This window comes from Aspergillus lentulus (assembly GCF_001445615.1).
Source record: "Aspergillus lentulus DNA, contig: Alt08, strain: IFM 54703, whole genome shotgun sequence".
NCBI lineage: Eukaryota > Fungi > Ascomycota > Eurotiomycetes > Eurotiales > Aspergillaceae > Aspergillus > Aspergillus lentulus.
The window spans coordinates 884,558-911,462 of record NW_028322118.1 but is presented as its reverse complement, the minus strand read 5'-3'; the positions used below and the strand labels follow the sequence as shown (position 1 = coordinate 911,462).

Sequence of the window (26,905 nt, the reverse complement as noted above, 5' to 3'; positions counted from 1 at the left end):
AAATGGATTCAGAAAACAGCAGCCATGTCATCGGGGTCCCTTTACATCAGAGACTCGCGCACCAACGCGGAGTATGAAATCCCAATCAGACGAAATGCAGTCTCGGCGACGGACTTCAAGAGGATCAAAGCCCCAGCGGCTGGCGCGGACCGAGCTGATCAAGTCGCCAGTGGACTACGCGTGCACGACCCCGGGTTACAGAATACTACTGTGGTGGAAACAGCGATAAGTTTTTCGTGCGAACCCTGAGCTTCTAGGTGAGATGATACAGCTGACAGACTGAGGTTTCTTAGCGATCATGAGAAGGGACTCCTTTTGTTTCGTGGGTATACTTTGGAGCAGCTTTGGGCCAGCGATTTCGAAGATATGCTGCATCTTCTCGTTTGGGGGATTTATCCTACTGCCTTGCAGAAGAAGGAATTGAGCTGGAAGCTCGCTGAGGAAATGACTATGGTTTCCAAAAGCGCGCACAGGACCATAGAAACACTGCCGTGAGTCATCCATGTCATCAGAAGCTTCGAATCCACGCTAAAAGGGTAAACCACTACAGAAGGACCACCTCACCCCTGCCTCTTATGCTAGCCGGACTTTCAGCTTGTCTAGCATACGTCCCGGGGAGTATTCCTGCATCAACTAAACCCGATCTATATCAAAGGAATAGCAAGGAGGTCGACCGCGCAATCACTCGAACCGTTGCAGCCTACGCGGTCGTTTTCGGGCTGGTAAACTGCCATCGAAGAGGGATCCCGTTTGCACAACCCTCTCGCGACAAATCTTACCTGGAGAATCTGTTCCAGATGGCGGGTCTGGTAGACCAAACTACCGGACGCCCAGATCCCACAAAGCTATCATGTTTCCGGCGCTTTGCCATGCTCAACGCGGACCATGGCATGGCTCTATCAGTATTTTCAGCACTGGTCACAGCATCATCTCTCACAGACCCTATATCGTGTTTGATAACAGCAACAGGCGCAGCATTTGGCCCACTTCATTTCGGTGCTACCGAGTCAGCCAACCTCGCGCTGCGGGAGATCGGAACGCCAGAGAAGGTCCCCAGTTTCATCAAAGAGGTGAAGCAGGGCAAACGAAGACTCTTCGGATACGGACATCGCTCGTACAAGGGGGTGGATCCCAGAGTTGCTCCAATCAGGTCCATTCTCAAGGATTTGGATACCTCTTCGAACAGTCTCCTAAAAGTCGCCGAACGGATAGAGCAGGTTGCCTCGGCCGACGACTATTTCGGGAGCAGAGGACTCTACCCCAATGCTGACTTCTACGGGAATTTTGTCTTTACCGGGATGTAAGAGTCCTCTTCAAGTTCAGCCTGGAGATGTGACACGTTGGCTAAGGGTGTCTGCAGAGGGTTCGAACCAGATATGATTCCGGCCGCCATGATGGCTCAGCGTATCATGGGCGTAATGGCACACTGGAGGGAGTATATGTGTAAGTCTTTGCAAGAACCGGTAAGATATCGGCGAGTTTCTGACCTTGGGTACCTTCAGTGAAACGCGGCAAGTTGTTCAGGCCGTCTCATATCTATACCGGGGAAGTCAAAGAGGATAAGCCTCTGCCAAAGATATGAAGACGGATTGCAGAGTCCAGACAGTCAGAGAGAGCAATGTCTATGCGTAGATATGACATTTAGAAAAGATGGTTGAGGTCGTTAAATCCGAGTAAGGTAGGGATATCGAGGCCTAGAATACGTATAGTCACCTAGCTAATCTGACTGAATTGTGCCGGATTGTCGTAGTTCTGAGCATTTGGATAGAGTGAACTATGCTAAAGATAAGGTCGAAAATTATTAAAAGTAAGGATTCTGCCAAAGGATATAGACTGTATGTGTTTATGTGCAGCCCAGAATATCACACTATGACAGGGCAGTCAAGTATCTCTCAACCACCAGCCACTGAATCGACACCACTCCTTTCCTCTCATCCTGGATTACAGCGGTATTCGGTCTTCGCCAATGGACAGAAACGCCTCATCATTCTTGCAGCCGCTCTTGCCTCGAGCTTTTCGCCTTTCTCGGCCAACATCTACTACCCCTCCCTCAATTCCATCGCGGCAGATCTACATGTCACCAGTTCTCAGATCAATCTGACCATCACTACATACATGGTATTCTTCCATACACTGACTTCTTCGTTCTTTCAAGCAGCGACCACTGACAGAGACAGATATGTCAAGGCCTCGCTCCCTCCTTTATGGGCTCTTTCGCGGACCAAACCGGCCGACGCCCAGCATACATCCTCTGCTTCGTCATCTACATCATCGGCAACGTTTCTCTCGCGCTCCAACACAACTATATCTCACTTCTGATCCTCCGCGCCGTACAGAGCTGTGGAAGCAGCGGGACTGTCGCACTCGCCTCTGCTGTGGCAGCGGACGTCATCACATCCGCGGAGCGAGGCGTGTACATGGGGATCACCTCGCTGGGCAATATCCTAGCTCCATCCCTTGGCCCAATTCTAGGCGGTTTTCTGAGTCAGTACCTGGGCTGGCAGGCTATATTCTGGTTTCTTGCCCTCGCCGCGACAACCTTCTTCATACCGCTCGTCATCTTCTTCCCGGAAACTTGTCGCGCGATTGTCGGGGACGGCTCAATCCCAGCTACAGGATGGAATCAATCAGTCTGGAACCGGTGGCACAAACAACATGCTACTGCTACCTCCAACTGTGACGTCCAATGCCCCCCAGACACCTGCCGCGACGCCCATCCACAGCCTCAAAAAACAAACATCACCCTCCCAAACCCCCTATCCACACTCCGCCTCCTCTTCCAACTCCCCACAGGCCCGCTTGTCGTCGTCAACGGCATAGTCTTCGCAAGCTACTACTCCGTCACAGCCGGTATCCCCTCCCAATTCAAAGAAATCTACGGACTAAGCGACCTAGGCATCGGCCTCAGCTTCATCCCAGCCGGACTAGGCTCCCTCCTCAGCGCAACCTTCAACGGCCTGATCGTCGACTGGAACTACATCCGCCTCCGTCGCAAAACCGGCGACCCCATCTCCAAAAACCAGAAGCAAGACCATGGCGTGTTTCCCATCGAGAGAGCACGGTTGCAGATCGGGCTTCCTATGACGGTACGATTGCGTTGCCACCCCCCATACTTCAAGGGTTGCAGTTGTAGTTGCAACGAGCTGATAAGTGGCAGATCGCAGCGGCACTTACAGTCGCCTGGTACGGCGCACTGATAGAAAGCAAACCGCCACTGAGCATGGCGCTGACCCTCGTGTTCCTCATCTCGTTCTGCATCACGGCCGCATACAACGTGATGAACGTCCTCATCGTGGATCTGTACTACACCACGCCGGCCACCGCCATGGCGGCCAATAACCTCGTACGATGCTTCCTGGGCGCGGCCGCAACGGCCGTCATCCATCCGATGATACTGAAATGGGGGAATCAGACTACGTACTGGGCTGTGGCGGGGGCGATGTTAAGTGTGAGTCCGTTACTGGGGATGGTCTATTGGAAAGGATTGATATGGAGACGAAAGCGGGTTGCAGAAATTGCAATTGCTGGATGAGATAGGAGACATCTGAACGGTTTTATTCATGCTTGTTTATTTACCGGAAGTATACAAGTTACACAGCGCTCTTTTTGTTAGTTTTGGCATTCTGCTGCGTATAAATTCATCTGTCAGCTCTCCGTCTCCTGGAGCAGACAGGTAGTCGATCTATCAGGATTTTGGACATTTTTTGGTGTATTTCGTAGTCACCATGAACACAATTATACAATTTATCTTATTCACAGCCATATCCTCAGCACAGTGGACTCTTCCGCCGGGAACTCCCACTCTCCAGATGCGATACCCCTCGACCCCATGGATCTCTCCAGGCGGTACCATCAAACAACCAGGTACGTCCATCACAATCCTACTAACGGATATAGACTGGAGCTTATGCGAGTGGAAACGAACAGATGCTCTCCCGATACCTTGTATCAGCACTCTGAACCTCAACGCCGCGCGCACCTACCTCCTCCTCTTCGTCGACATCGACGTGGTCTTGGAATCCTGCTCGACAACAGTCTTACATTGGTACCAGCCGCACATGACGGCATCTGCTACGAGTCACTGCAACGGCAATGGGAATGGATGGCTAGTCAACAGGACTTCCCCTGGAGCAGAATACATCGCGCCCCAATCGCCACCGTACACACGCCATCGATACGTCTATCTTCTCTACGAGCAGGACCCTGACTATGTGTTTCCAGAATGCTTTGGGCACATTTTTCCCCCGACAAAAGAGGGGAGAGGAGGGTTTGATATCAAACAATTTGTTGAGATCGCTGGGTTGAGACCGCCAGTAGCAGGGAATTTCTTCTACGTCGACAATGATGCGGCAACGACGACGACAACGGCGTCAGGAGGATTGGTGCCCACCACAACGTGGTTCAGATCGGCTCCATGCAGGACAGAGGATCCGAAGAGCATGGGCATCATTCCCATGGAGGCAAATTACGGGGTCGATCAGCAGCAGGCGGTCATATAATTCCATGTAGGACAGTCAGCGTGTACCAAGACCGTAGCTGGAACTTTACGTTGCTCGATGAAGCGAATCAAATTCGAGAAGTAATCATGTCAGACTGCTTTTTGGACGCCCTGTCAAACGTGATATGCAAGAAGAAGCAGAGACGTTGCTCTGTGTAACCATCAGGCACACATCAGCATAGTACAATTCTCACAGCGGAATTGCAACGCACACGCAGAGCATGCATGTATCTCTATCAATATTGGATGACTCGCCTCGGTATTCCAGGTCTCAGCATCCATCGTCCGTGAAACATGAACCATGTAACATGAATGGCTAGAGGGCTGCAGTGTCAATGCTACCTCATGGTCTGTTCGCACTCTCAATTGTCGGCTTAAGGGAATGGGAATAGGAAGAGACGTTCTAGTCCATCGATGCACGGAAGACCGTCAGTGCCAAATTGCAAACCGCTCGTATATACAAACCACAGTAAGAGAATGAATTGGCTGGAACAGGAAGACACCTACTGCCCAGAACAGTATCTTCATTCTCGGTCGTGCCTCTCTTGCGTCGGGATGAACCGAAACAAACAGTCGAAGCCATCCCCTGATCGACTTCCCAAGAGCGTTAAAGTGCGTTCGACCTGCAACGCATGCCAACAGGCCAAGATACGGTGTAGCCATGAGAAGCCGTCTTGCCGAAGGTGCCTGAAGCATAACATCGAGTGCATCTACAGCATGTCTCGGCGGCTGGGAAGACCAGCCAAAAGGAGGGAGTCCCAATACGCCGGCCTCCCACCGGATACGCAGCGCGTTGACCCTCGCCGTAACCAACGAGATAAGAAGGCGCCAGTTTCCAAGAGAAAAGCCAAGGAAGGCCAGGTGCACAATAAGAAGGATGACGAAGTCGACTTCCCACAGGGATTTGGAGAAACAGTAGCATATGACACCATTGCCGTCGACCAGACTATGCTAGACGATATCTCCCTCGATGACACTAATCTGAGTACGCCGACCTTTGGCGAAAAGGATCAACTGCCATCATTTGCAGGTAGACTACACTTTCTGAGAGACGTAACCAGGCAAATTCATTGACGAACATGTGCCATAGTCAACGATGCCATCGATTTTTCCTCTGACAGCTGGCTGCAAGAATTTCTCTCTCAGCAAGGTCCCGAACTCGCACAGGAGAGCGATCTCTTTGATGCGCTGGCCCTCGAAAACCCCAAGAATGATAGGCAGTTGGCTGTCTTGAAACAAGGGTACAATGATTCGGAGTCCTTACCGAAGAGCTTTCCCACGTCGCCGCCGGTAGGAGAGAATCATCCGCCGACGGTGAGCCTTTATCTCGCAGATGACCCCGTGCCCACCGAGACAGTTACCAGCAGTACTCAGTGCCCTGCGACGACTCAAGCCTCTTATCCTGAATTCCTCAAGAAAGGCGCTTCCCTCAAATCTCAGCAGCTCTCAATGGCAGAGGGGTTGTCTGGAAAATCGTGGACTGCAACAGAACAAGCCAACGTGCTTGCCCATTCAAGAGCTTGGAAGCGACCGAATGACGTTGGTTCTCCAAGTAATAACCTTTCTCCGAGCCTCACGCCCGTGAGTACTGCGACTGGTCGCCAGTGTCAATGTCAGTGCCCCGAACAAATTATCAGAGAACTCGTCCGTATAAACATTTGTACCTCTCGAACAGGACAATCACCCACGATTGATTCCGTCTTGGGCTCTCAGCGAATCGTGCAACATTTGGCAGAAGCTATTCTGCAATGTGCTCTCTGTTCCAAGACACGAGTTAATCTCCTCATGGTGGTGGTTGTTAGCATTGATAGTTTGATCACAACACTTGAAGACCTCATATCTGGGGACGGTCGTTTGATAGAAGGCGTTTTGCCTGAGTTGCACGATCATATGCTTCTTCAGCCTGATTTTGCACAGGAAAGTGCGATGGATGGGAGCAACCGAAGGCACGCAAGTGGTATTTTTCATTTCAGGGCCGAGGTAGAGAATTGTCCTTTAATGGTCGGCGGCTTCTGTGTTCCGCTGGAGGAGAGATGTCTCTTCGTACATCAAGTGTTGTACGCAAGGCTGACTGGGCTATTGGCCATCATCCGCCGCATAAAATATTGTACGCAGCAGATTCTGGCCATACCTGCTTCGCGTGGAAGGTTGAGCATGTTGATGGATACGGATCGGAGATTACAGCTGTTTATGATGAGGATGAGGATGTTCACCAGGTGACGATGATAGTGGGTTCTGTAGCGATATACTTGTCTATTGCGGCAGACATAGTCGCATAGTCTCTTCAAGCAATGCCTGAATGATTCATTAATATCGATTCCCAATCTCAAGAACCGAAATCGGTGATCGAATCGGCCTCGTGATCTCCCTGATTTGTGCCTGTTCCTAGCTCTCTCGCTCAGTAGTGTGCAGCTTAGTAGAAAGTCAGAACAAAACTTACACCTGTCAGCATGATGATGTCCCTGCGTCGAATATCACCGCTACTCTATCATTGATCCTTCGCAAACATGCCTTTCGCAATGTTGCTGTCGAAATTGGTGTGACCCCCAGCTGGCCAGGGAAACGTGCGTGTGCCACATTAATCACGGTTGTTCAGGGGCAGGCCATTCGGATCCGTCCAGTCAACTGCGGAGAATGGTGAGGCCGTCTTATCAATGTTCTAACGGGAAGTGTATTCCAAACGCTGTTTTGATTGGCTTCCATGGTAGAATGCGATTGTGCATGTGAATAGCACGGAGCCGTGAGAGTCACTGCAACCCTCATGGCAGCCATTGGTCTTTCAGCTCGGAACAGGGCTTCTCCCTTGATTTGTACCACGGCAGTTCTCACTCGACAATGTGATGATGTTAGCAATGTCCGCACGCATTGTCAAGATATCTGACCCGGACCTCGTCTTTCACTCCAGTATCCCCACATTTTTTCATCATCGGAGTCTTCACGACATCGCATCAACAATGGAGACGGAGAATACGTGCCAATGTTCCATGGAAGTGCTGCATCTCATGAACGAACTCCGTGACATTCACACCGTTGTGGAAATTGGAACAGTTTTTGATTTGATTCATCGTGTCTGCAGCCAAGGCCAAGCGATTATCAAATGCAAGGACTGCAGCAGAAGCGCCCAAGCATCCCTAATGACCTTTCCTACATTAGCAGAGCAATGTCTCCTCCTATTCGAGGCGATTTGTGCGGCGTACAGTATCAATCGGCAGAACACCTTGTTCGACCCGACAATTCTTGCCGTCGAACAGCAGCTACCTCCGTTTATTTGTGTTAGAAGTGCTGTGCTGCTGGGGCAAACGGAGCTCAACGAGGAGGAGTCAGTTCTGCTTGTACGCATGCTGCTAAGTCGCAATCTCATGAGGCTGCTGGGGCTTCTGGAAGCTCTCAGGGACGTCATGCGGGCGCGACCAAAGGAGACTGTGCATACGCGCCGTACTGGGACGGTGTCGTTTCGATCCTGGGACGCTTCAATAGAGTCCATCGTTCACCGACTAGTGATATTCATGGAACAGTTTCAGCTCCAGTTCAGTGAGCCTTGCGTCCTGCTTGTTTCTCGTTTGCGGAATCTGACTGATATAACTAGTTGAAACGATGTGGTTATCGACCCTGCGCGAGGGATCAGCTGTACCGTATTATAAGATAGGAGGGCGGGGATGGTTCATCTGTCTTTGAATAGAGTTTCATGTGTTTTCAAGAACTTTTTTCGGTTGTAGGGATGAGGTGGAGAGAACTAAGTGCATACATGGAGCCACCTGTTTACCGGTTCAACCTCATTACTTCCCTGCTAATCATAATTCAGTGAATCCTTCCCATGCTCTCCTTGCCTCCACTCGAGGGTATGATAGTCTCGTAACTTTGTCATGATCGATGAAGAACCTTGGGCGTATGCTTATTTGGGCCAAGGGCGCTCCCAAAGTCCGACCCACTGACCCCAGCCAATGACTTTGCCAACCATGGCCTCTTTGATCATTTGCTTGCTGACCTGTTCTCCTTGGTCGAACTGGAGAGGCTCGTTGAGTGCGATAATGGTGAAAATGTACCGGTGCAAGCCGTGACCCAGAGGTGGAGCGGGACCAATATAAGAATTGCCGGTGAGATTAGGAACATACTTCCAATTAGAGCGAGTCAGTCGTTCTCCTGCGTCATTTTTCTGTTTGATGTCGGCATGTGTTGCTGTGGTGGTTGTGGGAGGGATACCGAAAAACAGGCCATGATGGATCACGAGACGTGGAATTGGCAGGTCAATGTCCTCGCAGATCAGCACATACTCCTTCACGTCACCCTGAGGAGGAGGAGTCCAGCGAAGCTCAGGGAATCTTCCCTTGCTGTCCTCGGCGAGACAAGTATGGAAGTCAAGCAGTACTGAGCCGGTGGGACCACATTCTGGCGCTTCAAGGGTCATGTTGGGTTCGGGAAGGTCTTTGAAAGCAGCACCTCTGATGATCTGCTTCGAATCATGGCCACGTACGCGATAAAGAAGCTTCCCCAGAGCGCACTGGAGGTAGTCAAGGATCCCGGTCATTTTGCTGGCTAGCACCAGTCAACCCAGATGCCGGGATAGCAACGGAGATTGAGTGCTTGACTTTGAGCAATCACTTCGAGAAGAGTCGAGCGTGAGCTTGATTTAATCTGGTCCGAGAGCCAGTGAAAAAATAAGATAAAGTGAAAGAAACAGATAGTACCTGGGAGAGGAAGGATACGAAAGCTACTGCTGGGTGTTGTTATTTGTATAAAATGAGGAAGGTCTGCCTGAACCGGCCCGGTAGCGGGTGCTGCTTCCACTTCTGGATGACTTCATGAGGCACTGTGTTTAGGAGGCGACAGTACTGGAGTTCGGCGAATTATGCGGTCTCTCTTCCAGTAGACCAAAAAGCCAAGAAGTTTGTGGAATACGTCTTGCAAATTCACCCCTTCTCATGTACGACAAGTCGGATTGATTGTGTGGAGTGGAACTTCTCTCCGACCAGAACCAACCTCAAGTACAGTTAAGAGATTTCGGGAGTATCGTATGCAACCACAACGGTGATGACTCCCTTTATCGGACTCAATTGTCATGCATGCTCTCAATTTTCCCTTTGTTGACAGATATTCGAGCATAATTATTGAGTCTCTGGCAATCAGAAAGATGCACCCAGCTTTGCTCTACAACAAGTGCTCGGACGATGGGCAATATCTGGACCTCTGGCCAACATAGACCAAAACGCCACTGGGGCTTTGCAGCTGCCATAGATATCCATAGATCAGTCTCGATTCTCGAGATACTTGTCGGAATGTGTTTATTTCGCGTATACTGGGAGTCCCCATCATATAGATCGAACGAGCCAATCACAGCATGTATTCGAGCTTCCGCAACATCCGGCTTGATGATGAATCAGCACAGAGACAAGTTGCGTCAACAGTTGAGCAAGAAGAATGTTCGCAATCATGCATTCATCTTCGCAGTATTCCGCTTGCTCTGTGCCATGGTGGCCATTGTGAAGATATATTGAATCCTCACTCGGTTCCCTCGCTCCGTACTCAATATATCTTCATGGTTTTGGCCTCCACCCCGCCCGCGTCTCCCGGCGCGGAGGCCCAACAGCGCCCGCCTCGGTATCCCGGCGAGGACACAACCCCGACCAGTCGGAAGGAGATCTGGGGCTGGTACGCGTACGGAATCGCAGCTGAGGTCTTTGCTGTTTGTGGTGTGGGTACGCTGACTTATTCTTCGATCTACTCTGTCTGTGAGAGCTCAATTCTGATTAATCCGTTATGAAACAGGCTCATTCCTACCACTCACACTAGAGCAACTGGCTCGCGAACGCGGAACCCTGCTGTCGAGCCACCTACCATGCGTAGGCTCTAACTCGCCTTCTACAGCCCCTGGAAATGGAACGGCTACGGCAACGCTCAGACGCGATGGCACGGATAATGATCAGTGTGTGGTCAGCGTGTTGGGGCTGCAGGTCAACACTGCCAGCTTTGCCATGTACACGTTCTCGCTTGCGGTTCTCGTTCAGGCATTGACCTTGATCTCTTTCAGCGCGCTGGCTGACTACGGTGAGGACCAGCTTTATACCGTGTTGGTAAGACTGTGCTGACGATAATTATCTCCCGCGCAGAAAATAACCGTAAAACCCTCCTCCTCGCATTTGGATTCATTGGCTCGATCACGAGCATGTTATTCATCTTCATCGCGCCACCGGTCTTTATCCTTGGATCGCTTCTCGTCGTCGTCGGTGTGACTTGTCTTGGATCATCGTTCGTCGTTCTCAATTCCTTTCTGCCCGTTCTCGTAGCCAACGACCTATCGATTCAGACCGCACACAAGGAGGAAGGAGAAGAGTTATCGCCTCTCCACTCAAGCGGAGAGTTTGCGCGACCGGATGATCTTGACGAAGAAAACGCCAGGAATTCTGGCGACCATTTTACGACCGGACATGGACTTAAGGCAAAAGCAGCGGGTTCAGGTTCGCCTGAATTACAATTGTCCACTCGAATCTCCTCTAAAGGCGTTGGACTCGGCTACTGTGCGGCCGTTTTGGTACAGATACTCAGTATCTTGATGCTTTTTGCGCTGTCAAAGACATCATTACCCAAAATTTCAGGGACTCTGCCTCTCCGGTTTGTGCTTCTTTTGGTCGGAATCTGGTGGTTCTCTTTCACCATGGTCTCTCGGCGGTTGCTGCGGGACAGACCCGGGCCTCCCCTTAATTCTTCAAAAGGAGCAGCGGGTAACAGCCGGTGGCGCATCTGGCTGCGGCTGATTGGGTTTGCGTGGAAGTCACTGTGGAAGACGGTCAAAGTAGCAGTCAAACTCCGAGAAGTAATTATCTTCCTCGTTGCCTGGTTCCTCCTTTCAGACGCGATGGCGACGGTATCCGGTACTGCCATTCTATTTGCGCGCACAGAACTAAAGATGAGCACGACAGCCGTCGGACTACTGTCCATCACAGCTACTCTGTCAGGCATGGCCGGGGCCTTTTTGTGGCCAGTGGTTTCGCGGCGGCTTCGACTGAAATCCAACCACACTATTATGCTCTGCATCGCCTTGTTTGAGGTCATACCTCTTTACGGCATGCTTGCTTACATTCCTCTCTTCAAGAAATGGGGCGTGATTGGCCTTCAGCAGCCATGGGAGATCTTTCCCCTGGGGATTGTTCATGGCCTAGTATCTGGTGGACTGTCATCCTACTGCCGCTCCTTTTTTGGTCTGCTAATTCCCCCTGGTAGCGAGGCCGCATTCTACGCTCTGTATGCGGCTACGGATAAAGGAAGCTCGTTCCTTGGCCCTGCCATTGTAGGAATGCTCATCGATGCTACGGGCCAGGTGCGGTCAGGCTTTTTCTTCATTGCAATCTTGATCCTCCTCCCCATACCGCTGATCTGGATGGTCAATGCAGAGAAGGGACAGCAGGACGGTTTAGCAATGGCAGACATATTAGAAAAGTCGCATGGAGAGCATGCCTCTGAGTATGGAGGCCCTTCGGAAGAGGCCGAGGGACTGCTGGCCCGCAATACATGATCGATTATGCGTCATGATAATGATTATGATAGAATCTATATAGAGCGGTCATATCCCGTGATACTCTTAGAGATATGAACTACTTCTGAACCACCATGTTTCCATCTCAAATCCACGCTGCTCTCGGGCCTCAGTCATGGCTCATTGATGGTCGTTGAATTGAACTTTCAAGTCTAGTCAAAATCACCCCGTTTTTACCAGGCAATCTCCATGAGATGGCAGCAGCCATAAGGACTGGGTTCTGAAAGTCGCTGAAAATCGAGACGAGGGTTTCAGGTAGCTCAACCGCGGTAGGCCGCATCCCCAGAGATGCGCTAAGCAAGCGTTGCCTCTGGTGAGAGCTGGTAGTGCTCCACGCCTGTCAGGAGCTGAGAGTTCTCCGAGTGCGAGGATGTTCATGTGGGGGCAGACGGGGCAATGCCGCATTTTGGTACCCAAGTTCAATCACTGAATTGAAGTCTGACTCGTTATGAGACGTATAACGCATTGTAATCGTTATGTTTCTTTTATGTAAGTGAGGATCAAGGATCAATCGAATCCAGAAGGTGCGGTAGTCAACTGGAACGTCTTGTGGATGTTAACCTGATAGCGGGCCCATGAGTCCTCAGGAAGGCTCAGTTCCTCCTGGCTGCTATGGTCTTCGTTCAGATGGCTTCCCGCCATTGGCGACGAGATGGTGGTCACCACAACGCTGGGAAATTCCTCCGGGAGGTCAGGGCGCCAGTAGCTTGGATCGCGAGAATTCTTCCTCGGCGGATCGTCCGGCAAGCTAGAAAGCGGGTATTGTCTGTCGCTGCGTTTGGCACTGCGTCTGTGGCGACCGGACAGGTTGCCGTCCAGAAACCAGCGGAACAGGGGGCGGAGAGTGACGAGGCTGCCGGCTGTGATGCCGAGTCCGGTTTCCATTACGGACCAGATTGCGATTTGGTAGGTGGAGTCTATTCGCTAGACGTTAGCAGGGTCTATGGGTTGAATCAATTGCGTACTCACACAGAAAATCGTTATCTTTGTAGTAGTGAAGGAATGGAAATCGGATAATCACTGCAACACTTGCACTGAAGACGGGTGATTAGTCTGTGATGATAGCATTCGCAGACGAAAAACGGTTTGCCAGGTGATACTTACACAGCTCCCAAACCGAGAATCCCCCCAAGCGCGATCTTTGTCTTCCTGCTCATCTGTAGACCCCATACCAGCAGGGCGGGCATGACGCCGAGAGTCAAGTCGCAGAAAATCGTGAGCGAACTGTAGAGGTAGGCAATCGCCAAAAGAACATCTGTGGACACGCATGTTCCCGAACTGTGGGGGTCCACACGGAGCCAGAAATAGGAGACGGGATTGCAGTCCAGCAGCAGAACGAGCCAGAACATGAGTCCAGTGACGATACCAAGGGCAATGACCGCCCACAGGATGATGCGATGCAATCTTCGCACGGCTAAACGCAGGAGCGTCATGGATATGGATACTTTGGTGACAGCAGACGACCAAATATAGAGCATCTGACCAAGCCACCACCACTGAGGCGATTATCAGCAGGGATGTCCAGGGTAACGCGGAATACAACATACCAGGAGCGATCTTTTAAGCTCATCTAATTGCCCCAGACCCTCAAACTCGACCATTCTATGACCGACCCCGCTTAGCGAGCCAATCATACAACATATTCCCAAGAATACGAAGAGTGACTGGTGAAATGTCAGCTTTCTCATCATCAGATTATTCCAGTATCGCAATACCAATGCAAGAACCATGAGAGCATCATCCCATCCGAAGGCTCGCACCAAGTACAAGCGAACAAAGCTACGCAGAACAACTGTCACGACCGAGATAACCATCATCACAACAGACACCACGAAGATCGCAAGTGCCCGGTCGACGAGGGGCAGAGAGCTGTGCATTGTGACGTTTTGAATTTGGCACTTGCCCAGCGCAGTCCTCTAGCTGACCGCGGATTGAATTTTCTTTTCGTTATCAATAGGGAAGGGACAGGTATTCAATCCGAACAAGAATGCCCAAGTACGTTGACGAGTGCCATAGTAGTAACGGGAGAAATCAAGACGCTGCCAGCCTGATGACTTCTGGGTACCTCTCTAAGAACCCGACAGATTTTGATTTTCGGAGGTCATAGAGAAGCCGGGCCTCTCTGTAAGAGCAGGCCCGAAGAGCTGTCAAGCTAGCTATATGGCATATGGCACAAAGTAACCAGCGAACGACGAGGGCGCAGATCTTTCGCTCTAGATCCATTGTCCTGCCCTGGTTCCGGATTGTGGTTGTCTAGTGATACTTCCGATGTCTAGTGACACTTCCGATGTCCGCGATCTAACCTTTCATGGCACCAAATCCGCGGGCCAAGGTACCGGTGAGACCTCGAGAACTGTGAACTGGGAACGGAGGGGCAAAGATATGCTAGAGACCAAGGGGGTTTTAGATTAGACTCGGGGCTTCTTAGTCTCATTTTTTCAGCATGATATCGAATTGGTGAGGAAAGCCGAGGTTTGGGGTCATCTCAGGTACATGGTCTCATAATGACCACTAGGTAGTTAGTGATAGTTCGTGGCGATGATAATCTCTAGTCTGTAGGCCCTAGCGTCTTACCCACCACTTGGATAACAGACGGCGGGTTTCGGACTGATGCATTTAGTATTGACTTGTCGATACTGACAAGTGAGAGAAGGCCGGATAGAAATTCAGATAGTCCTGTTGTCACTCAGAAGTCGCCTCTAATATCACTCCTCTCCTTCACTCGTCAAACAAGGGAGACTGACAGAAGGCTGCCCGCGTGTCTCCATGGATCTGAGGAGAGCGACCGAGCCATCTCAGGCCCCTAAACCATCGTCGAACTTTAACGAGTCAGAACGCGGGACCCTATTCCGAGACACGATAGCCGTCATCAATCATTGGAACCTGCAGTGGGGCTGTCGGGCGATGAAGAATACTAAAACTAGATCGAGCATCCCCTCCGTCCATGGTCGAGTCTTTTGTCGAACTTTCTTCGAAGCAATGGGAACCTGGACTCAAAGATCAGCGGCTCCTAAAACGACTGAAACGAGGGTTAGCCAGTTGGGACAATTGTTGATGTGTCAAGGGTAAGACACTGAAGCTTTTTTTTCGTAATGTTGCCTTAGTCACTTTTCTTTTGATTACTGATCGTTATACAACGGAGAGACATGATGGTTTGATGATTTTCTGCGGGTTGGGATGGGGGAATGGCATTTATTGTAGAAGAAGAGATGGAGTTTCTAGTGAGCCGAGAAAGTATGTCCCGTCCGACCGCACCAGAAGGCTGCTTTCCTCCTCCACTAAACAATCAGCTCTTAAGAACGTCCCTTTTGCCGAAACGGAAAGTAATATTAAGGTACCTGCTATTGCAAGCTACATGCCTGAACACCTTCATTGAAGCCAAAGATATATTTTCTAGAAACAGTCCGTCGAGACTCAGTCCGGACTGAACGGCCCAGCAAACACGCCATGGACGAATAGAGACAGACTATCATAGAACCCTGTCATCAAATCAACACTAATAATGCAAGCAACGGGTTACAATCCATGGTATGTTCTTCTGATTGGTGTACTCCGTATGCGTCTACGTATCCCGGCCACAGCCAGTGCGACACAGATTGGCGGTCTAGGATCGTATCCCTTCGTCTTTAACATGGACTGACGCCTACACAACTCTCGCCATTCTTCAGTTCATCATCAAACCAACGTCTACAAGTCGCGAGACGCAATGGCCATCGAACAACACACGTCCGAGTGGGACAACTTCGTCGCCAAACATACCAACGTTGAATTCGTCTGGTTACAATTCATGTCCTATCGCAGTCTAGTTTATACGCGCATGTTCCCAATGGACAAATTCAAAGCCATGGTGCAGAAGGGCAAATTTATCACCATCCCGGATGTCGCACTCCTCCTGGGTCCTGGCGATGTTATCGCCGAAGGAGGTCTCGCGTCGGGTAAATTCTGGTTGCGGCCGGATTTTGAGACTGTATATTGCCAGCCAGGATCCAATGGAACTCGAGCGGTCATTATGTGCGACTTTGTAGACAATGATGGCACGCCGGGCTTGCAGTGCCCGAGGTCGCGGTTAAGAGATCTGGAGGAGACGCTGTTGGAGGAGCTGGAGTGCTCCGCATTGGTTGGCTTTGAAATCGAGGTGATGTTCATGCGAGCCGAGAAGAGCGATGGGATCATGCGGTTCTCCATGGCCAACTACGAGCATTCGTGGTCCAGTATGACCGCCGAGGACGAGTCGATGCTGGAGATGCTGGAGACCATTGCGCGGACGCTGGCTACGGCAGATGTTCCCTTGGAGCAGTTCCATGCCGAGGCGGCACCAGGGCAATGGGAGTTTGTCCTGCCGCCAGCGAGGCCCATCCAGGCCGCCGATATGCTGATCAGGGCTCGTGAGACCATCAAACGGGTTGCAACCTCGTTCGGGTATCATGCTACAGTGTATTCGCGCCCATCATCCGTCCATCCCGGTAACGGGGGTCACGTACATATGTCAGTAAATTCTGTGGGTGAATCAGAGAATTGGGTCCGAAAGGCAGAATCTTTCTTCGCGGGTATCATGTACCATATGCCGGCCATCATGGCGTTCTCCTTGCCTCAAGACATCAGCTACAGTCGTGTCGCACCTGGCCTTTGGAGTGGCGGCGAATACGCCTGCTGGGGATGGGAGAACAAGGAGGTTCCACTTCGTCGCATCGGGGAGAACCATTTCGAGTTCAAGCTGGCTGATGGCCTCGCAAATCCTTATCTCACTTTGTCCGCAATGATCGCCGCTGGAATCGATGGGATGCGGGGTCAAGAGCCTCTGCAGGGAGGTGACTGCGTGACATCTGCATCAGAGCTGTCGCCGGGCGAGCGGCAGGCCCTGGGAATCAATACGATCCTGCCGAAATCACTCGACGAGAGTTTGCATAACTTGGAAAGGGACCTTGGTTTACGCGAACTGTGTGGCCCAGTGATCATCAGCAAATATGTGTTAGTCAAGCGGACGGAGGCAAAGATACTGCGCCAGATGGCCGAGGAAGATCGAAAGAACTGGCTGATTGCGAGGTATTAAGCAGACAGCTCGCCGTTTGACGAGTAGAATTCTGCAGGCAATCAGCAGGAGGGCGATGGCGGACTGCGGAGAGAACGCAGCTGGCTGTTGACAGTCTTGGGTCTATGCGAGGCTGGCTCTGGTGAATGGAGCGCAGTACTTAAGAGTTGTACGATACTACACAGGCACCATGCAGCGACAGAGCTCTCAAGGATCAACTACCCTCATCTTATAATCTCCAAAGCAAACCCCAAATGATTTGAGCAAGAATATTCTGAGGGCTCTCGATTGCCGCTGTTGTTGTGTTTGTGTCTGTGCTCTATTCCTCTCCTCCTATTCGCCCTCATTTCCCCCCTCTTGTTGAGCTGATCCTGTCACCTTTTATGCATCTAGTGCCTATTCCGTGACGCTTGGTAGCTCTCGTTCTAGGTCTTACATCTTACACCCGTGGCTGCAGAGAATAACGAACCAGAGGCCAGACTGACCCCTCAGCAATATTTGATCTAAGGTAAGTTGAGGATGATCTATTCAGGATGAATGATACAGCAGGGATGACGCAGATGGGAAGACTCAGCTTTAAGCAAACTCCTAGCAAACAGGGTCGAAAAGAGACTAATATCAGCCACGGACAAAGCCACAAGCGAGCCACATGAGATTAGGAATAATACTGATATCAGTGGAGTTAGTTGAGCTTGACTCTCTTGGCCAGTGGGTCATCTTTCTTCGCTTAACTGCTAGACTGCATAGTATTATTATGAGGCAGACGGTAATGCAATATATCTCTCTGCTGAACTGACAGGTCATCCGTCGATACAATGATAAACCAACCGCTATATATAAGCGTACTTCTCCAGATCCACAGCACCCAGATTGCCATTGTGCCATTGTGCCAGCATTGCATGCTTATGCATATTACTTCCGGCACAGCAGCCAAGTCCGTATCCAACCCTGGATCTCTAATGAATCTGGCAGTCCCGGTGGTTGTGATCCTCTTGGCGCGGACATGCCCGCATCCATCCCTACATCATTCCTTGTACTCTGCATCGCGGCGTGCATCTTTTATCTCAATCTGTCATCCCTCACGGCTGCAGCTGTTCCATCTAAGGACATCATTATTATGTTGATCATTACAATGCTTTGGGATTACCTCAGAAAGCCATTTCCATAACTCAACTGCCGAGGCATTCTCAGATCGGCCGGGTCCGATGGCAGAGCCCGAACCAACGCAGTGGAGCATCAACTACGATCATGGACTAACAAGCGGGGAACGCCTTTCTATTGGATTGACCGATCCGAGAATCTGCTGTTCGCTTCTGGGCGTTTTGTCGACTGGAATTTCTCTTACACTTTTGAATGCAACGATTGGTCTGTTTGCGGCTGCTCTCTGAATCATGCTGCAGGGCCACTCAGTCCCCACTCAAATCTGGGGAAGACGGGGAAGAAGCTCACTATGAACGTGGCATCCCATCGTCTATCTGGGGAAATACACTAGTGGCAACTGAAAATGTGAGCACCGATGATCGGCCAGCCAACAGCCCCAAGCGAGATTCTGGAGAATCCTGGTCCACTTGGTGTACGCCTCCCCCGGCACCCGCCGATGACCGTACAAACCGACATCTGGTATATAAATGCAATTGACATTTCTGGCAATGGGTGGCCCATCAGAGCGGGGCATTGAAGGCCTTATAGCTGTTTTTGTTTCAGAATTGTCCGTCATTGCGATTGAGATACCTGCGGTACTTGCATATACTTCACCATTGAGATGGCTCCCTATTTCGGCCTCCGTGGCTCTGCCTTGAGCCGGGCCATCATCTGTCTGGTCGTGTGCCCGGCGTTTATCACCTATGGGTACAACCTGAGCGTGGCCGGTGGCTTGTTGACGCTTGAATCGTTCGTTGAGACTTTTCCCCAGATTGATACAGTAAATACCACAGGGGCTCAGCAGCATTACAACTCCACCATTCAGGGTATGTCCCTGCGTCCACTGTTGAATAGGGCCTAACCATTATAGGAACCGTCGTGGCCCTTTTTACCGTCGGGGGTATACTCGGCTCTCTATCATGCATTTACCTTGGTGACCGCCTGGGTCGCCGAAAGGTTATCTTTCTTGCATCCGGAGTGACGATAGTCGGTGCAATTCTTATGGCCACGGCATTCGACTTTGCTCAGTTCATCGTGGCACGACTGGTTCTGGGGTTAGGGACCGGTGCATACCTGGCAACGGTACCCGTGTGGCAGTCGGAGATCTCAAAGGCCAGCAAACGGGGTGCCCATGTGGTGACTGACGGCATCTTCATCGGCATTGGTGTCTCCCTGTCCCTCTGGATCGACTTTGGCTTCTACTTCATCACCGGCAACTCGGTGTCGTGGCGCTTCCCCCTCGCTTTTCAGATTGTCTTGCTGTTGATTGTGATGGCGTTCGTCGTGATCTTTCCCGAATCGCCCCGGTGGTTGGTCAAAAAGGGCCGGATCCAGGAAGCCCGAGAGATTCTTGCCGCGCTGGCCGATATGGACCCGGACTCGGAGTTGATCAGCGCGGACATTCGTGACATCGAGCTATCGCTGTCCATCTGCGGCAATGGCTCGTTCAAGAGCATGCTCACGATGGGCGAGCAGCGGCTGTTCCATCGCACCCTTCTCGCGGCAGGCGGACAGATGTTCCAGCAAATGTGCGGGATCAACCTGATCAGCATGTACGCGACGACCATCTTCGAGCAGTACCTTGGCATGAGCGCCATCAACTCGCGCATTCTGGCGGGGGCCATGTGCCTGACACAGCCACTGGGCGGATTCCTGGCATTCTTCACGATCGACCGGCTGGGCCGGCGGCCCCTGATGCTGTGGAGTGCAGCCGCCATGTCCCTCTCAATGGCCATCCTGGCGGGGACCACCTCGGTGACGGACAACACGGGCGCAACAGTCGTCGCCGTCATCTTCCTGTTCGTCTTCCAATTCATCTTCACCGTCGGCTACTCGGGCCTGACCTTCCTGTACGCGACCGAGGTCGCACCGCTGCAGCTGCGCGCGGCCATCAGTGCAGTCTCCACGGCCGCCGTGTGGACCTTCAACTTCCTCCTGGCGCAGGTGACGCCCGTCGGCTTCAACTCGATCGGGTACCAGTACTATATCATCTTCGCGGTGCTCAACGCAGCCATCGTACCGACGGTCTACCTCTTCTTCCCTGAGACCAACGGCCGCACCCTCGAGGAGATCGACGAGATCTTCATCCGGTCGGACAGCATCTTCGACCCGCCCCGCGTCGCGCGCAGCCTGCCCCGGATGCATTTTGCCGAGGTGGTTGATGTCGCGACGGACTCGGGGGACGACAAATTAACCAAGGCTGATCCTTCAGCTTTTGACGTCGCGGGTTGATTGAATTGATCCTGAGGGATTCGCCAAGTGTCGGACCAGCGGTCCGCTGGATAAATGCCGGACATTATCAATCAGAAGATATTAACCCCGTACTTGATTGGGAATATGAGACGCAGATCATCTGGTATGATACGATTTGATGAATGGATTGCCGAACAAGTATGACGGATGCCGAGCATTCTAGACTACTTTATTATACTTTATTTGACTTCTGAAGGATTCAATGAAACCCCGATGTGCTCTGCACATTGGCCTCAATTTAGCCGTTTCAGCATGAGACACTCTTGTATATAAGACTCGCCATCACTCTCTATCACCCTCCGTCAGGACAACTGAATCAAAACTCATCGTATCAAGACAAGATGAAATCCTGGCTGTTCTTCCTTCCCCTCGTCCGCTGCGACGTGATCTGGAACGGCTTCTTCGACGCCAACTTTACCGTCGACCACTTTGACCAATGTACCCCTCCCTTTCTTTCTTTCATTCTATGTATACTCATACTGTCGATGAAATAGGGTCCTGGTCTAACCAAATCCCCCCGTACCAATGGTACATCCACGGCTCCCAGCCAACACCTCACTACCTGGGCCTCTCGCCTGCATTCAAGAACCCGGCCTCCAAGGCCGATGCCCAGGGCATTAGGATCACCATTGTACTCCCCCCCTTTCCATTTCTACTTTTATCTCAAGTGAATAATGTACTAACGAGAAAAGGACAACACCGCCTCCTGGAACGGCCAAACAATGATGCGCAGCGAGATCATCCCCCAGAAAGCCGCAGGCGTCAACCTAGGCCAGGGACACCTGTACTATCACTTTTCGGTGTCGACTAGAGAAACCAACGCCCCGCATCCGGGTCTCGAGCATCAGATTGCTTTTTTTGAGGTGCCCCCTTCCGCCTTCTACCCCAGCTGTCTAATTCTTTGTGAGTGTGAGGCTGATGAGATGCTAGAACCACTTCACAGAACTCAAATACGGCCGGCTCAGCGGTAGTGCCGACGATAATACCCTTCGGTGGATGGTTAGCGGGCAGACCAAGTGGGCGACGCAGCTTGTCCCTGGGACGTGGTACAATTTCGCGTATGATATCGACTTCGACGCGAAGACCGTTGGTCTGTGGGCGTCGACGGGGGCGGAGGCGCTGAAGAAGGTCGTGGAGAATATTGGCGCGAATACGTTTACTGATTCCCAGGATTGGCATGTGGGTGAGCTGAGGCTGGATAATGGGGCCAACGCCCCTGCGGAGGATTGGTTCTGGTCCGGGGTTTATATTGAGAGTGGGAAGGTGACTACGGATGTGGCTGGGCCTAGTGGTTATTGATTCATTGCGAGCGCGAAGTGGATGCGAAGTTTAACATAGGTATATTTCTTATATGTAGTGGAACTGGATTGAACGGAAGGCGATAGCATTAACGAATGCAGTAGCCCCCGTCAATGAGCAGGTCCGTCCCGGTCATGTAGGAACTGGCATCGCTGCACAGATACACGTACGCGCCCTTGAGCTCCTTCGCGTCGCCGTTGCGGCCCATGGGAATCATACTGAGCCACAGGTCCTGCGTCTTCTTGTCCACGAAGTCCGACAAGCCGGTATCAATATACCCCGGCGAGATACTGTTAACCCTTGCAAAATCCCTCCACTCATTCGCCAGCGACTTGGCAAAGTGAATGCACCCCGCCTTGGCAACATTGTAGCTCGTCTGCTCCTGGGGATAGTTCGCAATGTGGCCGGACATACTGCTCGTAATGACGAAGCTGCCCTTACCCCGCTCCTTGAAGTGCGGGCCGACAGCCTTCGCGCAGTAGAACGTGCCCGTCAGATCCGTCTGAATCACCTCCGCCCAATCATTCACAGAGCCATCCAGGATCCCCGCGCTGGCAGTGCGCCCCGCATTCGCGATAAAGGCATCGATCTGTCCGAACTCGGCGATCACGTCCGCGACCAGCTTCTGGACGCTCTCCCAGTCGCCCACGTTGCACTTGTAGGCCTTGGCCTTGACGCCGTAGGTTTTGGCGATCTCGGCGGCGTTCTTCTCGCCGCCTTCCGGGCGGGAGGCGTATGTGAGGGCGATGTTGGCGCCCATTTCGGCGCAGCCGCGGGCGGCTTCGATGCCCATGCCGCGGGGGCCGGAGGCGCCGGTTACCACCACGGTTTTGCCCTTGAGGCTGAGGAGGTCGAGGAGGGAGGAGGCGGCGGGGACGGGGATAGGCATTTTGACGGTATGATTGTTATAAACTTGGTAAATGGTTGGATGATTATGGTAGTAAATGACTGATGAAGAGAAGAGGGGGTAGTTATATAACCCGGGATGAGCGGAGCAGTGATGGCATTGATGATGTCATGAGGTGGCTGACAGGGTACTGAAAGAGGACCTTCGTAGTTAGCAAGCTGCCCCTCGGAGAAACATCACCATCAGTAAGCATCAGTAAGGTATGATGAAAGTCTTTCTAATGGGTCCTTTGTTGCTCTGATGCATCTGATTGCTCTGTGAGGGGCTTCTAAGTCTTAGTCAATCCTTCCTAAGCGCTATCCACGTCGGCGCACGATGCACTCATCCCCCATTCGCTAGTTTCTCGCTTGCTATTATGACATAAAGCGAGCGTGATCCTTACCAAGAAATCGACCGGGAATTGAGTTTGGAGAGGGGTAGAGAGGAACCAACGTTGGGGTAACGGTACAAAGAGACAGTGGAACCTATGATGGAATGAACCCAAAATCTATTACTTATATAATACAGATGGAAATCAACCGGTTAGACTGTCCTCGCTTTCTCCCCGCTTCGTGGGATGGCTCCCTGTAATAATCGTGGTCGTGATGCCCTGATACTCTTCGTCCGCCGTTCCCGTCCATAGCCGACGTGCGTCGTCAACCCTCTCATCGGGCTTCGACCGGCGCGAGAGTCCCTTGGGCATATTTCCGGATAGTGGAAATGAGCCTGGTGTTCGTTGATGACTTCGTGAGGCAGAAGAGCCATCCCTAAGAAAGCGAACCAGAGGACGGAGGGTCGTCAGCGAACCTGCCGTGATACCCAGTCCGGCTTCGACGTTACTCCAGATTGAGATCTATAAAGTCAGCGTTTATTTCATCATCCTAGGAGTGATCGCTCACTTGGTAGGTTGCATAGAAAAAGTCGGGATCCTTGTAATTGTGAACAAAGGGAATTCGAACAATGACTGCCGCGCTGGCAATGCATCCGATCCCTAAGATCCCCGCAATGGCCATCTTCGTCCGGGCGTTCATCCGCAGAGACCAGATGATGAATACGGGCAAGATTCCAATCGTGAAATCGGTGACGGCCGCACCCACGCTGTAGGTGTACGCAATGGCGATGAGGATATCCGTATCGAGGCACGAGCCCGGCTTGGTGGATCGGTTCCAGAAGAAGTCGACCGGTTTACATTCGAACATGGTGAAAAAGAAGAAGAGAAGGCCCACAACCAGGGCCAGCCCCATGGCGGCATACAGGATGATGATATGCACTCGGTTAATGGTGATTCGCAGGAGGGAGATGATGATGGACATTTTGGCGACGACACAGGTGATGATATAGAAGACTTGACCGAGCCACCAGCACTTGGACCGTTAGCATATGTCGTTGTCCTTCGACCGAGAGATCAATCATACCAGTAGAGCTCGACGGTAATAGTCCGGGTGCAATTCAAAGTAATCCATCTTCTGGCCCATCCCATAAGAGCAACCCACGAGAGTGCATATGGCGAATGCTAGGTTGAGGGCCTTACTGGTCAGCTCATCGCTGGACGAAATCAAGTGCGGCGCAGAAAAACCTACCATGGCGGCGACCATCGTCCAGTCATCCAGGCCAAAAGCGCGCACCACTCGCGCACGAACGAAACATCGCAGGCATACGGTGACAAGCGACAGGGCCAGAAAGACAGACGTGGCGGCGACAATCGCCTCACTGCGACCGTTGAGCATGGTGCTGCCGAGACATGGGTGACGGCCAGCTTGAAGAGAGTCGGGTTAGAGAAAGCATGGGCAAAGAGAGCGACCGAGGCATTAATAAGGATAATCCGTTGATAATCGGCAGTGAGAAAAATTCATAGTCTTGATTAGCCAGAGTTTATTATTGCAAGTTGTGCGGCGTGCCACGGATGCCATGCCGCCCATGCGTCTCCTTCCAGAGGCCCAGGCTTTGGGCGGTTTTATGGTACGGAGAGCGGAGTACTCCGTCGTAGGGGTCGATGCACACAGCATACACTATTGGACTCGCACAATACGGATTACTGCGTAGGCTCAATAGGATTGCTGTTTTGGCATCGATTCCGAGGGATTGGGGTCTGATACTCAACAACATTATTATTAGCACGGCGATTAAACTTGCCTCAGTGAGGCATGGACTTGGTAGGAAACAGACCATGTGGGATCCCCTGTCCCCTCCTCGTGTGGTTCATTACCCAGTCGGTACATTGCAGATCGACTCATTGGAAACCAGCCACGAATGAACTCTCTTCTGGTGGGGATTGATGTCCAAACCACGGATGTCAGAGGCGAGCCCTCATGTCTTGACCAGCAGTTCCTGTGTGGATGTCGATTGGTCTGTGTAGATGGTAAGCGGCGTTGAGAGCCGCAGCAGGGGAAGCTCTTCAGGGGAAAACATCCGGATCTAACAAAGTTAAACGCCAGCAGTCTTGACAAATTTATTACTTAATGGGACATGCGGTTTGACTTGGTACGAGATACTTGGAATGAGACTGCTGTTGCAGATGACTGAATCATTCTATTCTTTCCAATAGTCTCGTCGATTCTTCAATAAATTATTACTTAGTAATATAATATGACAAACCCCAGTTTATTTCGATCTGGTGCTGATCTGCATCCGATCTGCTGCCATCTAACTTTCTCTACTCATAATGTGCTTCCCGGGTCAACGGGATATATTCGGGATTATGACAATTCAGCATTTGGCTATGGAAGACAAAAGAATTGATCTTACGGCAATTAAGGAATTACATTCCGAGTTTGCACCATGTGGTCGCACTGGTTTCCTGTCCAGTCTGTCATCCCAAAGGATTCAAGCTTACTGTTTTGGCTTCCTCAGTCCGTTGCTAAGATCGCTGAAAAGGATACCGCGTACATAATTACTAACTACAAGCGAGCATGAATATTTTGGATTTGGCATGGACTATTGAATTCAATTCTCTTGACCTTTGACCAAAGCCGAAACTGCCAAGGGAGGATCTTCTATTATTGAACTTAGAGACTGCTGCCGATTACTGATCTGGCATTCTGACTGCGACGTGAGCCGAGTTTACTCCGTAGCCAGGACTGTCTTCTTTTCTTCATGACTTGAAATATCTCAATTCCTGTGTCACGTACCGCCGTGATAGATAGATGGATATCCGTCATATAAGCTGTTTCTATACGTACTATCTACAGGATTGACCTCACAGCCTCAGCTAACTAACTATAGAATGGCCTCGGGAAATTCCCCGCACTCTCTTGATGTAATCTACCTCGGTTGTCTGATTGAGATAAGAGCATCGAATTGATTATCTGGTGTTGAATCAATTAATAGCGAATATCACATATAAGATTGAAATCAAATATAACCGCACAATTCATCAACATGCCTGGCCTCACTCTGCATCTCCTTGCTCTTGCTCCCTCCACCACCGCCGAGTCTTTTCTTCGCCAGCTCCGCCAGTCCTCCGCCGTCAAGGTCATTCTCGCCTCTCGTCCACAGCACATCGTCATACCTCCCACCCTCATTGACTCTAATCTGCTGACGACCACAAAATGGGACCTTCTTGTTCTCCTTCAGCCGTTCTCCGCAGCCAAAGATGCAGCCCTTGAATCACTTCCGCCTAACCTACAACCCCTCGTGCAACAGGAGTACCGTCTCGCCGTTGGCATCCCCTCAAAGCTTCTATCCAGCTACGATGAACGCGACAAATCTCTCAAACGAGACGCCTCCTCCATCCCTCTGGCAGGCTCCCTGGCCAATGCCCGCCAGATGTCTTCCTCGAAGAATCTGGAACTCTCGCCAGATCTGCTCGCCTTCATGGACACTCTCACGCGTACACACAATGGTCCCGTCACCATGCTGAATTTGCTGCATTTCCACCACCCCAACGGAAAGAAAAGCTACTACCAATACGGACAGGCTTTCATCCCTGTCGCTGGTAAGCGCGGCGGGAATGCAAAGCTCGTAGGGAATGTGATCAGACCCGCTTCGACCGCCCAGGTCGACTCGCGAGGACGCCTGGATCGATCGGAGACGGACTGGTGGAACGAAATCTCGCTGGTGCATTACCCGTCTATCAGGCATTTCTGCGATATGCTGGCTGGAGACGACTATCAAGCGATTAATGAGAAGTATCGCTTGTCTGTACGTTGCGCCTTCCTTCTAATGATTTCCCTCAGCTAATGCCGTCCAGGCTCTTCGAGATACGTTCTTGCTTTGCACAACCGAGTTCGACGTAGAATCTTCACCTGCCAAACTATGATTCTGCATATTGCT

At 51.4% G+C, this 26,905-nt stretch overlaps 10 protein-coding genes across 10 annotated transcripts; 6 read left to right on the top strand and 4 right to left on the bottom strand.

The window, feature by feature from the left end:
* Positions 1-24: 24 nt before the first annotated feature.
* ALT_3566 (MFS transporter) lies at positions 25-4,499 on the top strand (the record flags this gene model as incomplete). The annotated part of the gene is made up of 9 exons (XM_089599598.1): positions 25-194; positions 294-491; positions 551-1,300; positions 1,361-1,443; positions 1,877-2,118; positions 2,178-3,086; positions 3,158-3,448; positions 3,810-3,864; positions 3,928-4,499. 9 exons carry the CDS (start codon positions 25-27, stop codon positions 4,497-4,499), a joined length of 3,270 nt encoding a protein of 1,089 aa, XP_089455936.1.
* Positions 4,500-5,215: 716 nt separating this feature from the next.
* Positions 5,216-8,173, top strand: ALT_3565 (uncharacterized protein; the record flags this gene model as incomplete). The annotated part of the gene is made up of 4 exons (XM_089599597.1): positions 5,216-5,528; positions 5,589-6,110; positions 7,652-8,029; positions 8,085-8,173. The coding sequence occupies 4 exons, from the start codon at positions 5,216-5,218 to the stop codon at positions 8,171-8,173; spliced, it is 1,302 nt and encodes a 433-aa protein (XP_089455935.1).
* Positions 8,174-8,390: 217 nt separating this feature from the next.
* ALT_3564 (YbhB/YbcL family Raf kinase inhibitor-like protein) lies at positions 8,391-9,023 on the bottom strand (the record flags this gene model as incomplete). The annotated part of the gene is made up of 1 exon (XM_033564422.2): positions 8,391-9,023. One exon carries the CDS (start codon positions 9,021-9,023, stop codon positions 8,391-8,393), a length of 633 nt encoding a protein of 210 aa, XP_033420313.2.
* Positions 9,024-10,031: 1,008 nt separating this feature from the next.
* Positions 10,032-12,005, top strand: ALT_3563 (MFS transporter; the record flags this gene model as incomplete). Its single annotated transcript, XM_033564423.2, has 3 exons — positions 10,032-10,191; positions 10,262-10,540; positions 10,603-12,005. 3 exons carry the CDS (start codon positions 10,032-10,034, stop codon positions 12,003-12,005), a joined length of 1,842 nt encoding a protein of 613 aa, XP_033420314.2.
* A 528-nt stretch (positions 12,006-12,533) lies between these two features.
* On the bottom strand, positions 12,534-13,903 carry ALT_3562 (uncharacterized protein; the record flags this gene model as incomplete). Its single annotated transcript, XM_033564424.2, has 5 exons — positions 12,534-12,943; positions 12,996-13,060; positions 13,131-13,522; positions 13,574-13,690; positions 13,742-13,903. The coding sequence occupies 5 exons, from the start codon at positions 13,901-13,903 to the stop codon at positions 12,534-12,536; spliced, it is 1,146 nt and encodes a 381-aa protein (XP_033420315.2).
* Positions 13,904-15,732: 1,829 nt separating this feature from the next.
* On the top strand, positions 15,733-17,076 carry ALT_3561 (FluG family protein; the record flags this gene model as incomplete). The annotated part of the gene is made up of 1 exon (XM_033564425.2): positions 15,733-17,076. The coding sequence occupies one exon, from the start codon at positions 15,733-15,735 to the stop codon at positions 17,074-17,076; it is 1,344 nt and encodes a 447-aa protein (XP_033420316.2).
* A 1,741-nt stretch (positions 17,077-18,817) lies between these two features.
* On the top strand, positions 18,818-20,427 carry ALT_3560 (putative MFS sugar transporter; the record flags this gene model as incomplete). Its single annotated transcript, XM_033564426.2, has 2 exons — positions 18,818-19,022; positions 19,067-20,427. The coding sequence occupies 2 exons, from the start codon at positions 18,818-18,820 to the stop codon at positions 20,425-20,427; spliced, it is 1,566 nt and encodes a 521-aa protein (XP_033420317.2).
* Positions 20,428-21,835: 1,408 nt separating this feature from the next.
* On the bottom strand, positions 21,836-22,636 carry ALT_3559 (SDR family oxidoreductase; the record flags this gene model as incomplete). The annotated part of the gene is made up of 1 exon (XM_033564428.2): positions 21,836-22,636. One exon carries the CDS (start codon positions 22,634-22,636, stop codon positions 21,836-21,838), a length of 801 nt encoding a protein of 266 aa, XP_033420319.1.
* A 532-nt stretch (positions 22,637-23,168) lies between these two features.
* On the bottom strand, positions 23,169-24,360 carry ALT_3558 (putative integral membrane protein; the record flags this gene model as incomplete). The annotated part of the gene is made up of 3 exons (XM_089599596.1): positions 23,169-23,486; positions 23,533-23,997; positions 24,049-24,360. The coding sequence occupies 3 exons, from the start codon at positions 24,358-24,360 to the stop codon at positions 23,169-23,171; spliced, it is 1,095 nt and encodes a 364-aa protein (XP_089455934.1).
* Positions 24,361-26,011: 1,651 nt separating this feature from the next.
* Positions 26,012-26,891, top strand: ALT_3557 (uncharacterized protein; the record flags this gene model as incomplete). Its single annotated transcript, XM_033564430.2, has 2 exons — positions 26,012-26,773; positions 26,823-26,891. The coding sequence occupies 2 exons, from the start codon at positions 26,012-26,014 to the stop codon at positions 26,889-26,891; spliced, it is 831 nt and encodes a 276-aa protein (XP_033420321.2).
* Between the last annotated feature and the right edge of the window lie 14 nt (positions 26,892-26,905).